A 17,911-nucleotide genomic window follows, 5' to 3' on the forward strand; every position below is an offset into this window, starting at 1 on the left:
GTTATTTTGCTGAACAATAGATGGTTTAATTTTATTTTTGGCAGTGAAACGAGGCTACTCATGCGAGAATTGAAAAAAAAATCTATAAAAAAAAAGAAATTCACCCAAATGTATAGCCCCGTTGGAAAATATAAACAGACTGCTTGAAAATGTGAAGAAAACAAATATGTAAATGTTTTTTTTTTAAATGTGAATCACATTTTTATTGCGCGTACCCCAGTTTGGGAATACCTGGTCTAGATAATGAATAGAAATACACATTAGAAACAATTGACTCATAAATAGCTTACAGCACTCCAACTCCACTGCTTTGTAAAGCCTGGTCTATAAATCTGACCTAAACCCAGAACCTCAAAAGCAATATCTCAATTATTCAGTATTATTCAATGTTATTGCCCTTCAAGACTTCCTCCATAACCACTCATATCTGCCAAAAAGTAATCTTGTGAGAAAGAAGCGGCCACACAGCTATAACCTGGAAGCATTGTGTTAAGTTCAAACATCAAGCTGTCTGTTCTGACACTCTTGTGTGGTCTGAATCCAACCACCAGACTCCATCTAATTTACTATACAGGAAACAGCCCGGAGTTGTTGCCTCAGCTGTAAGGCCTAAGCATTAACACATGATTTGTGGGGACTTGCCAATTTCAATCCCAGTCTGATGAAACATGCATTCGCCTCACTGGAAATGCTAAATTTCACCCATGAGTCACAATAAAAGCTCTGTGTTATGCAAACTATTCTATGCCAACCTGCCAGTGGGTGTCTCCCATGTCTAAGAGGAATAATAGGGTAACAAAGGACTGGAAGAGGCTTACCGTAATCGATAAATAATATAACCCTGATTATGGCAAATATATGCGAATGCTCATGCTACCATAACAGTTAACATACAGTTGTAAAACATACAGCATCAATATGACTAAAATGCTTATGGTTTGGCATTTACGCATCTTTAAAAGAATAGACGTCAATCATTAGTATCGAATGTAGAAAAGACTGATTTTAATATTTTATTAGCAAAAATAACCACACAAAAAAACATTCAAAATACCAATGCTCCAGCATAATTAAAACAGAATACATTTTCAGAAAATGTTTCTTAAAAAGCTGTTAAGTTGACACAAAAAATAACCACCATGCATCCAACAAACACTATAATAAACAGCCAAAATAATGTTTTCAGCCATTGTCAATGAGTTAGTAAATGGTTTCAATGTGTTAGCTAAAAAGGTCAATTCAAGCCACCAACCTGAGAATCTGTAAACAACTATACTTCATGAGATCTCAAAGACAGTTTACTAACTATTCTAAACAATTGTATTGGTATTCTTTAATAATTCAATTATTCTACCTCCCTTGAACCCTGAGTAGATTTTGGTTTGTAAAATACCTTACTTTCAGCTTTAACGTTTTTCACTTAGGTCTACTGTAGGTAAAGCAAACATGCAGATCGCTCCTAAACCATCACTTGTCGGGTAAAGGAAGAAAAAAAAAAATTGTGGATGTTGCTATTTAACAGAACATATATAGTTTTGTAGTGCCAGAGTCAACGATTAAAGAGCTTTGACTGGGGTGAAATATACCAACTACATAAGAGGGATTACATGGAGTGTTCTGAACATTGTCTACCGTATGATAAGTATACATTAGTCACAACCCCCAAAAACTACAGTATGTAAAAGTGCAGTCTATCCATAAGGACACCATGTGGTGACTACAGACATTCATTAACACATCCAAATCTGAGGCTAGACATTGTCAACAGTCAGACTAATACTGCAAATGAACATTTTAAACTTAACCTTCACCCCAAGTGCATAAAGAAACCAGTAACTCTAAAATTGTGGTTCAGTCTGAACTAATGTCAACTTAATGAAAACATTTACTTTCACGATACAATTCACTGCGTTTTCTGCCGCAGCAATCACAGAATATCCCGTTTCAGCAACACAATATTGTGCCTTTGCTGGCTAGGGATGATTAGTCTGAGTAAAGGATGATGGTAAATACCAAAATGGTTTTCAAGTTGAACCAACTGGCACTATATACATTTCATGTCATAATCTTTTTTTTGTTGTAATCAGATTAAAAGTTTGATTAAATCATTGCACAGTCGAAAAGTAGTAGTCTAAAAGACCCTAATGTTTTGTTCACTCAGTGTATAAGCACCAGTATGACATCATTAAACATTAAAGACTGAAAACAGCTCCATATTGAAAACACATACAGTAGGTGAAAAAAACGGTTAGTAAAACAAATTACAACTTTTCTATTTAACCTATACATGCCAATCATAAACAAGTTTACACAAGTAATAAAGGAAACACCAAGCCCCTAATCACAACTGAATAATGTTCAATACAGTCTGAATATGGCACAGTTCCTCTAGTGCAAATGATCAAAGGATTTAAGAGAAAACAAACAAGACTACAAACCTGATCAGTCAGTCGATGAAGCCTCAAAAGTTTTTAAAAAAGTGTGCCTTGTTTTAAATTGTTAATATATCTATGGACCAGTGAAAAGGCCACAGTCGTGTAATGCTTACTTATCTGACAATAGGAGTGAGTTATTTGGGATTAATTTGATCAGCTTACGTTAAATAATTGGTTTAAATTATTGAAATTTACACCATTCATATTCAAGGGCACCCTGATCAAACACAGTAGTGATGTTTTAAATAAGGTACTGTACAAGAAATATACATTAAGATGAACTTGATCTCATGTGAGGGATGTGCGAGTGTACAGTAGAAATATATTTTTGCTTTGAAAATGTAATAGTCTTACAAACCCATTAAGTAGGGAATCCATTACCAAATCAGGCAGGTGTTCTGGCACTAACTACTACAAACTAAGGCAGGTAGGGGGAGGTCAGATGGACAGGGGTCAGTCATGGGACCAAGACGAAGTGATACCCTGCCTCTGACTTCCTGCTTTACTACTCTTCTGTTTGTCATACTTGACCGACACGATGAGGAAGACCAGCAGGGTGAGGCCCTGGATCCCCGCTAGTAGGAAGAAGTAGTAGTTGAGCTGGGAGTCATTGATGTTACCTAGAAGGAGGGCGAGAGGGGGGAGGCACAGGGCATTGTTATGACAGAAATCAGTGCAACATCTCAGAAAGAGACACCACAAGAACCTGCAGAGAGGAAGAGATGGAGAAAGAAGAGGGTATGATGCAGATGTCATAAATCGTGAGGTCACAATAAATAAGGGTTATTGAAAGAGCAAAACATGACAAACAGCAGTGGTTGATGCAACCTGCAGAGAGGGAGAAAGAGTCAGATGGGAGCATGACCGCAACATCACAAAGCAGCGTTCCACATTAAAGGGATACATACTGTTCATTCAGGCATACAGATGTAGGATCTTAATTTGAGCCAGTTTGCTACAGCAGAAAAATAATCCTGCAGCAACAGGAAAAGTAAATTATTATGTGGATTATAATGGAATGGCCATTTTTGTAGGGGTTGATAGATTTTTGGTTAGGGCAAATCAAGTGAAATTTGTAAGTGGAAATTACAAACTTTAGAAGCATTTGTAAAACTCAAATACACTTCAAATACACCACGGCAACAACAGTGATCAAATTAAGACCCTACATCTGCATGGGCATAACCTGGCAATGTCACATGGCAACAAAAGTTGTTCTGTTTCCATGTTTAGCTCGCTCTTTCGAGATAAATGAAAGGAGATCTGTCTGAAGTGGCTTGTGCATGAGAAGAAACAGCTCTGTCAAAGTGAAGAGGGAAGCTGCTTTCGTCTGGTCTTATTTACTTATGAGATGTTCGACGCAGTTTGACCCCACACTTCAATGATCATATGGAGGGTATTATTCAGGATCTGGGATTTAAGCATGACAAATAACAGAACAGTCTGGACCCTCAGCTGTAAGGCGAGGCAGGGAGTCTCAACACTATTAAAGGACTGTTCCCTCAGAGGAACAGATGCAATAAAAAGCAAGAATCACAATGCTGTTCACTTCCTTGTTTGACCTTCACTCTGGCTTAGTGGGATTGAAATAAGAGCTGTGTGTGTGTGTGTGTGTGTGTGTGTGTGTGTGTGTGTGTGTGTGTGTGTGTGTGTGTGTGTGTGTGTATTGGAGACACTGGCATAGCATGTCATAGAAAATCTGACCATATTCAGTACGAACCGACTGGTTGGCATCTCTCCTACATAGACCCTTGTTAGAGCAACTCAGCAACCCATATCACCACCTTGTATCTGTAGTACTATAGAATTCAAATTGTCCAAGACAACATTACCCTTCGGTCTTAATAAGATAAAACATTTGGCACCCTTCTTTCTCAGTTAAATATGACCAGGCTCCAGTTTTAGCAGTGGATCATTACTAAGAAGCCTCTTTCCGAGGTTTATATTTGCACCCAGCTATTGCAGTCTTTACTTCTGAATGTTGGCACTTCTAATTGGTTGTCCCTATTCAAACAAACACTGGAGGGGAATTCTAAACAAAATCTTGTTTTTCCCCCGCTATAGTTTGACATGAAGGGAAAAGCCGACAGCTGCACTAAATCCTCCATTTTGAAACTTAAACGGAACATTGTCTGACAATTTTGTTGGCATTAGAGAAGCTTTCCACCCATGGCAGTCTGGTTTACTGGCCTTGCTGTTCAGCCAGAAGCACTTCTAATGCAAATCACAGCTATTCATTTGACGGCTGTTCCAAACCTCTGCCAATAACAGCACATTTTCAGTTTTCCGCTCTCCACCTCAGACCACTCCCAGACAGTCCTAGTAAAATTCTTGCATGAGAAATTTCTCTTGGCTAAGAAGCTGTGTTTATTTTTGACCATTTTAACTGAAAACAAATTACAGTAAGGTACTTAATTGTTATGCAGAAATGATTTGATATTGAGATAAAAACAGCATAGGATTCAACAGCGCTGCCCATCTATGTGAATGTATTTTCACTAATTGAAAACATTTAATCTAACATTCAAAAGGACAGGAAATTTCTCTCCTAATTAGACTGGCGACAGTCATTTTGTGATTCTACAATAGGTTAAGCTCCACCAGTGTAGAAATATAATGGAGGAGCCAAACAAAATCTTTTTCCATCTCAGGCCTTTTTCGCTGGTGCTCCCCGCCTCACTCAAGCTGGGACATGTTTAAAATGTAAGTAAAAGACCAAAGAATAGATTCCGACGTAATGTTGAATAATTCATAGGGAATAAAACAGTACACACAGCAGGCTAGCACAGGGGGTATGGGTATACTGGCAGAGAGTCTGCTGCTTGTATTTCAAATCGATAGCTGACACTCAGTCTGCAAGCACAGCTTTAATTAAACAGGGGTGATGGCTTTAAGGGGACTGGGAGAGCAGAGAGGCCAACGCAGAACTGCAGCTGAATAAATACATGTTGAGGGGAAAGAACACCCCATTCATTGACCTTAAGTTAAGGATTGGCGTTCCGTCAACGGGACAGTTGTAAATCATGCAGCGCGTCATGTCAAGATCACAGATTTTAGAGAAACAACACGTCGGTACATATAAGTGTCTTATATCAGCTGAAAGCTTAAATTCTTGTTAAAATAACTGCACTGTCCAATTTACAGTAGCTATTACGGCAAAAAAATGCCATGCTATTGTTTGAGGAGAGCTCCTAACATCAAAACACTTTTTCAACGCGATAGGTTTGAAAAATTCACCTCGAAGGTGAAATGTGTACTTACATTCTGAAATCTTGCTTTGATTTATCATCCAAAAGGTCCCAGAGTTAACATGAAGTGTCGTTTTGTTAGACAAAATCCTTTTTCATATACTAAAAAAGGTCCATATAGCACGCGCGATCGATTTTGTATTACCACTCGTTCAATTTGCAAAGAAAGGAATCTGTGAAAATCTTACCCTAAGCGTTGATTGAACGAGTCAAATCACGTTCCTATCTATTCCTCAGAGATCCTAGACGGTAACAAGACTTCACTATTTCATTAGGGGTGTAGGACTTCACACTAAGTCTTGTTGGTCAATCAATCATTCTTCAAGTTATCCATCTGAAACTGCACACACTGCTGCCATCTTGTGGACACTATAGGAATTACAACCAGAGTGATGGCTAGAACTATGACCTTTCTCTTGCATTTCAAAGATGGTGGTAGAAAAAGACTGTTTGGTTTATTCTTTGTATTTTCTTCTATCAGATATATTGTGTTATATTCTCCTACATTCAATTCACATTTCCACAAACTTCAAAGTGTTTCCTTTCAAATGGTACCAAGAATATGCATATCCTTGCAGCTGATTAAATACATGTTGAGGGGAAAGAGCACCCCATTCATTGACCTTAATTGTGTAGTGTTTTATAGATTCAATAAACATCACTGGAGAATAAGTAATATAACTGGCTCCGGGGGAATATCAGGGGACGACTGATTAGCGAAAAACGTGTTTATGGGATGTGTTTGAAAAATTGCGCAAGGTTTACATTTTTTGTAATGGTACTTACCGAATTTCATTAGTCTGCCTCCCTCCCTCCTTCCTTCACGCCCACCCCCAGAGCCCACTTGGCTGCTAAGCACTTTCAAAAGTGTGGCAATTACAGCAGCAAAAGAAAAAAACATGTATAAACCATTAACAAACCACATAAATATTTTACAAGTATTTAAAACAGGCAAATGCTGAGTAGGGGAGGGAAAAGTGCAACTCAATCGATATGTAGGAAGAACGCAACGCTATCCAGAGTTGGGACGCTGAAGGGAACTTCCGTGTCTGTTTGCCTCTGAATATGATTCTAGCCACCACGATGAGTTCATTATGCAATAATAATAATAATAATAATAATAACAACAACAACACAGACCCCTGAGATGGTCTTCAGCCATAGCTGTGTGGCCCAAGGGTCTTTTTTACAGTGTGTGTAGCAATAACCATGCCACTGTATAACTGGGCTGTTGTACTGTATTTGAGCAAGTCATGTTGTGTAGAGATGGATCATGTCAATATCAATTTAAGGTTTTTGAAATTGATCAATACATTTAAGCTCTCAATGCAATGTTGCAACAGTTTCACACTTCAAGGCATTCAATACCATTTTCTGGTACAAAATTCATTTAGTGAAGGGGATCAATGCAGGTTGTGTTTTCAACTGTGCCTGAACATATTCTGCTGCAAAACTTCTGGATTGACTAGACAAAATGGATTCAGTAGAGCAATCATGAGTATGGGTAATTGTAAATACATTGATAATTGTCTCTATCAATACCATTATTAGCCTATCTATAGAGAAATCACTATGCAGAACTCTGACACCATTAAAGGAAACAGGCTTCTGCTGTTAGATTTAAAGTTATTGAGAGTTGATCAGATGGCATTTACAGCATAAAAAAAAAAAACTATGATTTTTTTTCCTTTCAAAGGGAGACATTTTGCTGTACAGTTGAAGTCGGAAGTTTACATACACTTAGGTTGGAGTCGTTAAAACTCGTTTTTCAACCACTCCACAAATTATAGTTTTGGCAAGTCAGTTAGGACATGTACTTTGCGCATGATACAAGTAATTTTTCCAACAATTGTTTACAGACAGATGATTTCACTTAATCACAATTCCAGTGGGTCAGAAGTTTACATACAAGAAGTTGACTGTGCCATCAAACAGCTTGGAAAATTCCAGAAAATGATGTCATGGCTTTAGAAGCTTCTGATAGGTTAATTGACATCATTTGAGTCAATTGGAGGTGTACCTGTGGATGTATTTCAAGGCCTACCTTCAAACTCAGTGCCTTTTTGTTTGACACCATGGGAAAATCTAAAGAAATCAGTCAAGACCTCAGAAAAGAAATTGTAGACCGCACAGAGCCGTGCACAGAAGACCAACCTAGCCCATGGGGAAGGGAGGAGGAGGAAGGGGTGGACCCCCAGCCCGCCATACTGGCAACACTTTAAGGGGCATTGCACTAATAATGGCGCTGACTAGGGAAACGTTCCCGCTGTTCTTAGTGCCAGTCTGCAGGTTCAAACTAAAACAATGTAACTAATAATGGCATCTTTATGCTTTCATTAATAAAATTATAAAAATACTCTTTCAATGTTTATTTAGTTATGGATCCATAACGAATTACTATGGGAATAAATATCACTGAATTACAGAAATATCCTCCAATCCTCTATGCAATTATTGGCGGAGAGTCACGTCATGTTTTTCGATATACTGTCGGCCTAACGTAGGCAACATGAGTCTCACTAGTGTTGAGTAATGTGCTGTTAAAAGTGGTGTAGGTCTTATTTATTTAAAGAGCATATTGAAGTTAGAAGCAATAGGATTTGAAGCAATAGCCTACAACTATTTTAGCACCGTTTCGCACTGCTCTGAGACAAGCATGGGGACTGGTCTTGATAAAATCAATGAGATTTTTATTTTCACTAAAATCTCTGTTTGGGTATTAGTTAGACTAGAATTAGAAAATTAGGGTGCTTAAATGTTATGCTCTTAGTGTAACCTTTATTTAACTAGGCAAGTCAGTTAAGGACATATTCTTATTTACAAGGACAGCCTACTCCTTCCTCCCCGTCGGGAAATGAACCCCGGTCTCCCACGTGCCCGCAGGACACGGGATTCTTTAGCTAAATAGACCAGTACTGTACTCCCGATTGTCACGTTGTACAGCGCCATATTTTCCATTCCATCCTAACAGAAACCCAGAGGGTTTTTTGTTTTACTTGGAATAGAAACACCATAATATTAATCAAATTAATTAAGCAAGTACCAGTCAAAAGTTTGGACACACCTACTCATTCCGGGGTTTTTCTTTGAAGATATCACAACTATGAAATAACACATATGGAATCAGTTAAGAACAAATTCTTATTTACAAGGACAGCCTACTACTTCCTCCCCGTTGGGGAATTGAACCCTGGTCTCCTACGTGCCCGCAATCTCTAGCACAGCCATTATTAAAGGCTACCAAATGCTTCTCAAAGATTCCGTCTGGTGGTCAAACTAGCATTAATGGTGCCAGTGGTTCACACTTAAATAACGCGCCATAGAATTCTGTGGCACCATACAAGCTGCGCTGCAGTACGCTGCAACTTTTAAAGGAGGAACCACTGTACCTACCCGAATGCATAGTGCCAACTGTAAAAATGTGGTGTAGGAGGAATAATGGTTTGGGGCTGTTTTTCATGGTTTGGGCTAGGCCCCTTAATTCCAGTGAAAGGAAATATAAACGCTACAGCATACAATGACATTCTAGACAATTCTGTGTTTCCAACCGTGTGGCAACAGTTTGGGGAAGACCGTTTCCTGTTTCAGCATGACAATGCCCCTGATCACAAAAGCGAGGTCCATACAGAAATGGTTTGTCGAGATCAGTGTGGAAGAACTTGACTGGCTTGCACAGAGCCCTGACCTCAACCCCATCGAACACCTTTGGGATGAATTGGAACGCCGACTGTGAGCCAGGCCTAATCGCCCAACATCAGTGCCCGACCTCACTGTTTGTGGCTGAATGGAAGCAAGTCCCCGCAGCAATGTTCTAATATCTAGTGGAAAGCCTTCCCAGAAGAGTGGTGGCTGTTATAGCAGCAAAGGGGGGACCAACTCAATATTAATGCCCGTGATTTTGGAGTGAAATGTTTGACGAATAGTTGTCCACATCCATAGTGTATCATATTATTAAGAATACCTGATACTGTAGCTGTAATCTCAAGAGTTCTTGAAAGATGAATAGCTCTGAGCATTTCTCCTTTTCTGGAACCTTTGCTCCCCCATTAAAACACTGACATTTCACTAAGCGTCACCCAATGGTCCGTGAGCAGGATATGAGGGTCTCAACCCAAACTGTGAATGTCCAAAATCCCCTGACATCTGATCCTGGATCAGTCAGGACTAGAATGCGGTAGAATAAAAATAAAAGACCATTTCCTGGTCTTGACTGCAGCTACATACTCAGAGCATCACGCTCTGTGTTCCTAAAAGTGAATGATGTATGAATAAATACATACATTGGGCAACAACTGAAAGGAGCACCCGTTTCAGCAGAATAAACCATCTTTAGGTGTACAAAGGCAGAAGGTTGACCTTTCATTGACTTTACCCGTGGGGTTAACTGAGCACATTGCAGTCTCCGTCAGAGGAGACGATGGCTGCCTTTTCTAGGACCACATAAAGGAATGTGATAATGACCAGTCATACAGTATGTGGTGTCACCAAGTCCAATACATAATACAAATACTAGTTACCAAAAGCATATGCTTTTACATTTGGACAGATTTTGTCTGTATCAATGTATCTAACTTTGCTTCTTTACCTGTGCATGTCTGCTGCCAGTTTGTGTGGATTAGAAGAGAGGAGGTTGTGTAGTGTGACAGAGAGGTGAGTAGTAGCCTCCAGCATGCCAAGGAGGTAGCTAGCTAGCTTGCCAGCTCTCTGGTGTGCCCCAGTGGCAGCTTTACTTAAGAGGAGTGGGCTGTGTAATCAGGCCCCCAGCCTGTGATTAATACTGGGTGTCTGTCCTCAAGCCTGCACCACTTTAAACAGGAGCTTGGTGAGCTGAGTAATCCATGCTTCACTCCACTTCGCTCCGCCTCCGCATCACACATCCCTCAGCCATGTAAATAAGAGCACTGCTGAGTCACGGGAGTGTGTGTGGGGGGGGGGGCGGTAAAGCCCAGCAAAGTAAGTGGAAAAGACAACAGCACAACAAACTGATTTCTGACAGGCTTTGAGGCTAAAGCTTTGGCCACCTGGATGTTTATTCTGTTTGATCGACCGCCTTATGCTGTTCGGTCTCTCTTTAAATGACTTTTTCAAAAAGGAGAGAGAGAGCGAGAGAAAGAAAGCTCGCAGGCAAACTGGGGTCTCGTTTAACAATCAAATGATGCTTACAAAACAAACGGCCCCTAGGGAAGGCGAGGGATGGATTTAGGAAGCCATGCCAAGCATCTCCAAGTGCTTACATCATCAAAAATACCTCCCAACCTGTCGGCACACTGTATTAATGAGCTATTAGGTGTTTATGGGTAAACAACTTACAGTGCGGTCTTATTTACCGCACACTCCCAGGAAGGTGCATTTGGGCCGGGAGGCTCCTCTCACCAGGGAACACATCCATTTGCTGCCAACACCACGCCATTTAGTCTAGCACTACGACAGAGTTACACCAACCTTTTGTTGTTAGTCTGACATCTCTATTTATTACAGAAAACGCTGTTAAAACAAGAAAATTGAACCAGGTAATTTTTTCCTTCTTCGGATCAACTCATTTACTAATTCCTTGAGTAGATTTTAAAATCAGGACGAGAAATGAAAGTTCTTGTGGCTCGTCCCCCAGGAAATACATTTATGTTGATGTTGTGAGACTAAATACTGCTGAAGTAATCCAAGTGTCAATACGGTGTTCTGCTATATGAGGATAACAGTAATTTGTCACACTGATGATGTTCTGTCAAACCAATTTTACAGTAACATCTATAAAAACGCAAGACATTGTGCATGAGAAGCATAATATCATAGTTTTCCTCATCCCCGGAAAACTGTGTTCATAAAGATCAATGACCAGTGTGTTGACGGCAGTTCAGAGGCTATGTTTAAGGCCCATTGCGCCGACAGGTTTCCCTAGAGTCCGTATACAGATCATTATGCAGGCTGAGTCGATACAAGACACAATCATTCTCAATCACATTGCTTCTCTCTGAAGAGCCTGTCCACCTCCTCTAACATGAGTAATGAACATTGTTTCATAAGAACCTGCTTTAAGAGCTTGTATTGGCTGTGTGTTTGCTCTCTTACCAAAATCCTTGTGGGAGGACATCCAGCCAATCCCCTTGAGGGAGACTATGGACAGTAGGCCGGAACCCACGAAGGAGCCAATCCCAGAGAAGAAGAAGAACAGCCCCATGATGGCACTCTGCATGGACCTGGGGGCAGCTAAGTAGGCAAACTCCAGACCTGGAAGAGACGGAGACACTTAACTCATCGAATAAACTATAAATACTAACAAGTAAACCCTCATGCAGTACATCTGGCCATACAGAGTAAACATTGACTGATGCTAACATTGATCCAAACACATTTCTAGACTCTGGGCAAACAACATCCATATCTGTACCCTGGCTGGGGGCGATGAACAGTTCAAAGTGTTTTTTCCGATGACTTTGGCAAAGGACAGCCCATTGGCCATGTGTGAATGTGGCTGTAGAATAGTGGTCAGCAGCAGACTGTGTGTCACAGTGAGGATGACTCATTACCCATGGGTCCCACCTTGACACAGTAGCCAAGGGACAATCACTACGGAAGCAACTCCAATGAATCACTGTAGAGCTCCAATTTAGAGATTAGATTTACATTAGAATAACAGGCCTTTCATCCATAACCACTTGACAAATGTATATACATGAGATAGAGGCTTTGGCCCACTGCAGCGTTGTTTGACTGCTAAATATCAGTGAAACGTAAAGCTGTTCTCCCCCCAGCAGGCTACCAGTCTGAAGCACCTATTCAGCTGCTATTGTTTCTGGAAAAGTCTCTCAATATTTTGTGTCATGAGACAGAGGAGAGGATTGAGGGGGAGGGAGGGAGAGCAAGAGAGGGGATCAAATAGTTTTTCTTTTGCCATGAGAGTTGCCTGCCTGCTAGCTGACATTGATAATTAGATGTCGCGTCAAACCTGTGATTTTTCTAATTAGGTCCTATAACTGCAGCTGTCAGGAGAGATTAGGGAGCCTCTGTTACCCAATGAGTCCCACTGTAACGTTGGCGCGTTTATCTACCATTGGATCAGTCTTTCTTCTTCATCCATAGACATCAACCATTAGTCTGTGTGATTAACGGGGGCTGAGCTAGAGCTGTGTTTGAGACAAGGACATCTGTAGAGTGCAAATTGTTAAAAGCTATCTATGAAAAGCTGATACTCACAGGAACATGTAAGTGTAAAATGTTTTGACACTCACAAGGTACACAAAAGTCGTTAGAAGGTAAAGGGTTCTTCTACATAGACAATAGGAAATCACAGGACATAGTGTCTATAATAAGCTCATAGTGGCTGTCAAACTCCAAATGCCACACATTTGTCACTGACTAGTTGGATATTAATTTCCCAGTGAGCAACATTTTTACTTACAGCATTTATATAAATTCATTTATCAGGGTTTTTCTTTGGCTGACCTTTTTTTTGTCAGTACGACTAATGAACGCAATAGTTTGTGTCAAAATGGTTTAGTGTTCTACTTATAGCCTTGGTTGCCCTGAAAATAAAATACTTCATTGTGAAGCTAAATAAGGGCTGGACATGCAAATAAATGAAAGTCAGATAAATGAGAATTCTATTTTTGATGGAGTCTCGGAACCTGATAGGGTTTTAAGGATGCCTTTTTACACCTTCCTCTGAGGGAAAAATTACCCCAAAAAAATGCATGCAATGCATGACTCCTCTCACAGTTACCTGGACTGGGACTAACGTAGCTTGTTATGATACAGGACTCCTCTCTCACAGTTACCTGGACTGGGACTAACGTAGCTTGTTAGGATACAGGACCCCTCTCACAGTTACCTGGACTGGGACTAACGTAGCTTGTTAGGATACAGGACCCCTCTCACAGTTACCTGGACTGGGACTAACGTAGCTTGTTATGATACAGGACCCCTCTCACAGTTACCTGGACTGGGACTAACGTAGCTTGTTATGATACAGGACCCCTCTCACAGTTACCTGGACTGGGACTAACGTAGCTTGTTATGATACAGGACCCCTCTCACAGTTACCTGGACTGGGACTAACGTAGCTTGTTATGATACAGGACCCCTCTCACAGTTACCTGGACTGGGACTAACGTAGCTTGTTATGATACAGGACCCCTCTCACAGTTACCTGGACTGGGACTAACGTAGCTTGTTATGATACAGAGGGAGGAGTGAAACAAAATAAACGTTACTAATAGAAAAAAAGAATGTGGCGTGAACACTTTATTACACTGTCAAACGCTCTGCCACAACATTCCTGACCTTTCCATTTGGTTCCACCTGAAAACATTTCTTTATTTGTATCCTCAGGTAACCTTTTCACAGCAAATGAAAAAAGCTGTAATAGCCTACATATCATAGAGGGAATGCATGAGGTTTCTCAGACAATGCACAGCAGTACAATGGGATCTGTAGTGAAAAGAGGTATTTGCAGGACAATTTTCAATGAATCCCCTACTTGTCTATGTGGAGGTGGATACAATGAGTCGAGATGGAATAATAATGATGTCCGCTTCCCAACCATACGCAAAACAAAACAGCCTGACCTTCTTGCACCAAGAGGCGGAATTATTCAAAAGGGAACGAGAAAGTTAAAATATTTTATTAAGCTTTCTCCCGAGGGCTGTGTTGCAGGGGTGATTTTTCTTTCTTGGAAAATAACATTAGCCTTTAACATTTTCAAAAGAGCAATACATAATTAAAAATCCCAGAGGGGATCATTTTGCAAAGTTTTCGTATATTCTTAGTGCCTGAAAGCAGGAGAACTGCGGGTGGTGCATAAGAACAGAATTACCCTAGTCCCTCTGAGGCTGAAGGAATTGTAGTGGAGGAGGTGGGAAACTAGATGTATTAAAAGGATTTATTCAAACAGAATAAGACCAAGGGGAAACTGTTTTTCCAGACATATGTCACAATTCAGTCAACCAATTTTCCTTGAAGATATACCCAGTGGGGGAGGTTTATTTTAGGGCTCCCCGCAGCTTTCTTCTGTCTGTATTTGAATTTCATGGGCATTCTGATATTGGAGTAAAGTGTGACTGCCAGTCGTTTTTTAATAGACACCTCGGGCAAACCAATGTGTACGCTGTTCCAAACATAACTTAATCATGTTCAATTTAATTAATCCGGTTAGTTCATTTTCTTTGTATCTGTGCAATGTCTTTGCATCCGCCCTCAGCCACACAACATCTACCTACAGTGTAATTTCCCCCTGGTTAGGACTAGGCCTAGTTGAAGTTGTAAGCAGTAATGCTTCCAAGGGCCATAGGGTGGCAGAACTGCCATTGACACCAATCCCTCCATAACAACCAACATGGTCGGCCATTGTAATGGCATCTAGGGGATCCACAGAGCTTATGGCCATGGCAGAGTCACTTCTTTAGAATGAGTCAGTCTATGGGTGCCAGAAGAAAGTGGATGACTGGATGCTGGGGGCTTCACTCAAGACAGTGTTGAATGCTTTGGCAGACCACTCAGTCGTCTGGCTCACATTTCAGTCTACCCTACAAGGCACAATACAAAGACTAAACACCGAGTCTCCTTTGTGGAGATGCCATTTTTGGGCTAAAGAAGAGAAGAAACACAATCTCCAGAAACATCTAGCAATAACTAACACATGAGAGATTATGTATGAAAGACATGTTGAAGAAAATGAGAAAAAAAAGATTCCTCTTATATGATACAATAGACCTTGTGGACTTATTTTGAAACTATGCAATGTAAAAATACATATAGTGACGAAGTGACTGCAATGACAGTGCACCTAATAGACAGATGGGAGGATGACGCAATCATGGAGAGAGGTGTCAACAACCCCAGTCCTCCAGGTAATTGAAATCTGTCCGAAACTGAAGCCCGAGCCTGGTAATGATCATGATTACAGGAGAAATAGAAAGAAAATAATGAGGTAGGATTCTATTGATTTCAATGGCACTCTGCTTGTAGAGCCAGAATGGACAGCTTATGTAATATCTACATCTAACAATACCTCAACCTTCAAAGATATGAGGGAGGACAGATTGTAGGATTTGCTAATACTGCATCTCCTCATGTGAATAGACGTTCTTAAGTCAACAGTAAAGCTGTTCTTCAGTCGATCGCTACGGTGATGACAATGAAATGACGACGCCAACATCCATCTTGGAGCAACAGTTGTTCAATCAAGGGCAAGCGGAAGAAAATAGCCTAGCCTGTCATTTTGTGCTTGTAGGCTTTGCAGTTGAAAAGTATGTCACCACACACAAGAATGACAAAGATTTGACATGCAAAGGATTTCTGCACAACTGACAATTCATATCCACGATTCAAAGCATAACTTCACTTTCTCTGAGTAGAACAGCGTGAATTCGTTTAACTTTCAAACATATGATTGTTGGCATAATAATTATCTACAGATCCATATTGTAGCATCTTCTTTGATCTTTGCCATGCCCATACACTGAGCCCACATACAGTGCAAATCGGAAAGTCTTCAGACCCCTTGACTTTCCCCAAATTCTGTTACGTTACAGCCTTATTCGAACATGGATTAACTTGTCCTAGAAGGCCAGCATCCCGGAGTCGCCACTTCACTGTTGACGTTGAGACTGGTGTTTTGCGGGTACTATTTAATGAAGCTGCCAGTTGAGGACTTGTGAGGCGTCTGTTTCTCAAACTAGACACTAATGTACTTGTCCACTTGCTCAGTTGTGCACCGGGGCCTCCCACTCCTCTTTCTATTCTGGTTAGAGCCAGTTTGCGCTGTTCTGTGAAGGGAGTAGTACACAGCGTTGTACGATATCTTCAGTTTTTTGGCAATTTCTCACATGGAATAGCCTTCATTTCTGAAGGGGACATGGCAACAACTATTGAACCCTGCAAGATACTGTACTTGATTATACAACTACCTTTTTGCCAAAGCAGAGATGCTGGGAAATAATGTTTTTGCTGGCTCTACAGACGTCTATATCGGTCCGCTAATACTAGTAAAGGCCCAGTGCACTACCTTTGTGAATTAAAAAAATGTAATTCTGATTTTTCAGGGGCGCTGCAGCACCCTTAGCACCCTACTTCCCACAGCTATGCTACCAGTTGGAACTCAAACATAGAAAAACAGGGCCCAGACAGGCAGTGTTGCAGCGTGAGGTGGGATAGGCTATCGGATTCGTAGTTATTTGACTTAGTGCAATTCATATACCATCTACGAAACAAAAACAGCAGAAAAACTTTGAAAACAGCTACTGCAGCATTTTTTTTGCTACAGTATACTGTAAAATGTAATCATAGTTGACTATTTGTATTCACAAATACGAGTGGAATTCTCACACTGTAGAGCCCTGACCACCTGCCAACGTGGCTGGTGAAAGTCATCTTACCCGCCAATGCCAAAATCTACCCGCATTTGGTGGGTGGTGGGTGTTAATTTTAGGCCCTGGGTAAAATCAATCCCCACTGATTGATCCCTCCCTCCTTACCTAGCAATTTCAACAATAGCTCAGACAACGGCTGCTACACAAATGTAAGGATGCAGGAAGGGTTTTTGTGTTTTAGAAAATAACCATTGATTGGAGTCTTAAGAATGAACAGAGGAAACATCAATGTCAGGTTGTTCAAAGGCTGGACGAGAGGAGGACTATTCATCACAACACACGCTAAAGACTACTTTACTTTTACATTGACTACTGCACTTCAACTTGCCCTTTAACAAAACCTGCCATTATTGCCTACCGGATAATGGTAGTGCTGTAATGAAGATAGGAATGCTAACCATCTACCATCTAGTATTGACTGCAAGACCAAATTATAATTGTTAACCAAATCTGTTAGACAATTATCATCGTCATTATCAGATCTCTGCATCTCTTTATAATGGTATATAAGCAAAATAAGCATCCTTGAACCATTTCTATATCCACTGGGCAACAGAACAGCTTTCTACTCACCTGCGATGCTGGCAAAGATTTCGCTGATTCCGATGAGCACATACTGAGGTACCTGCCACCATATAGGCAGATCTGCTGCGTAGTAGATGACATCGCCAAAGACCTGGTCGAATGTGCCATTAGACTTGATGATCTCAAGTCGTTTTGTCTCCAGTATACCTGTAGGGGTGGAGGCACAAAACGTATTTAGGTCGAGATGCTTGAATTATGTCACTGCATATATAAGACACAGATGCAAACAAAAACGTGTTCCCGTCTTTCGGAACTCTCTATTCTGGATTATTAAAATATT

At 40.6% G+C, this 17,911-nt stretch overlaps 1 protein-coding gene across 1 annotated transcript in view; it reads right to left on the bottom strand.

The window, feature by feature from the left end:
- Positions 1–983: 983 nt before the first annotated feature.
- The window catches only part of LOC106585531 (solute carrier family 15 member 4), a 36,217-nt gene continuing 19,289 nt past the window's right edge, over positions 984–17,911 (bottom strand). Inside the window, exons 7-9 of the mRNA XM_014171842.3 lie at positions 17,620–17,778; positions 11,750–11,908; positions 984–3,055 (exon numbers count right to left, since the gene is read on the bottom strand). Coding sequence (XP_014027317.1) covers positions 2,889–3,055; positions 11,750–11,908; positions 17,620–17,778 — 485 coding nt within the window. The 3' untranslated portion in view covers positions 984–2,888. The remainder of the gene's footprint in view (positions 3,056–11,749; positions 11,909–17,619; positions 17,779–17,911) is intronic.

Source organism: Salmo salar, chromosome 24 (genome assembly GCF_965601325.2).
Source record: "Salmo salar chromosome 24, fSalSal1, whole genome shotgun sequence".
NCBI lineage: Eukaryota > Metazoa > Chordata > Actinopteri > Salmoniformes > Salmonidae > Salmo > Salmo salar.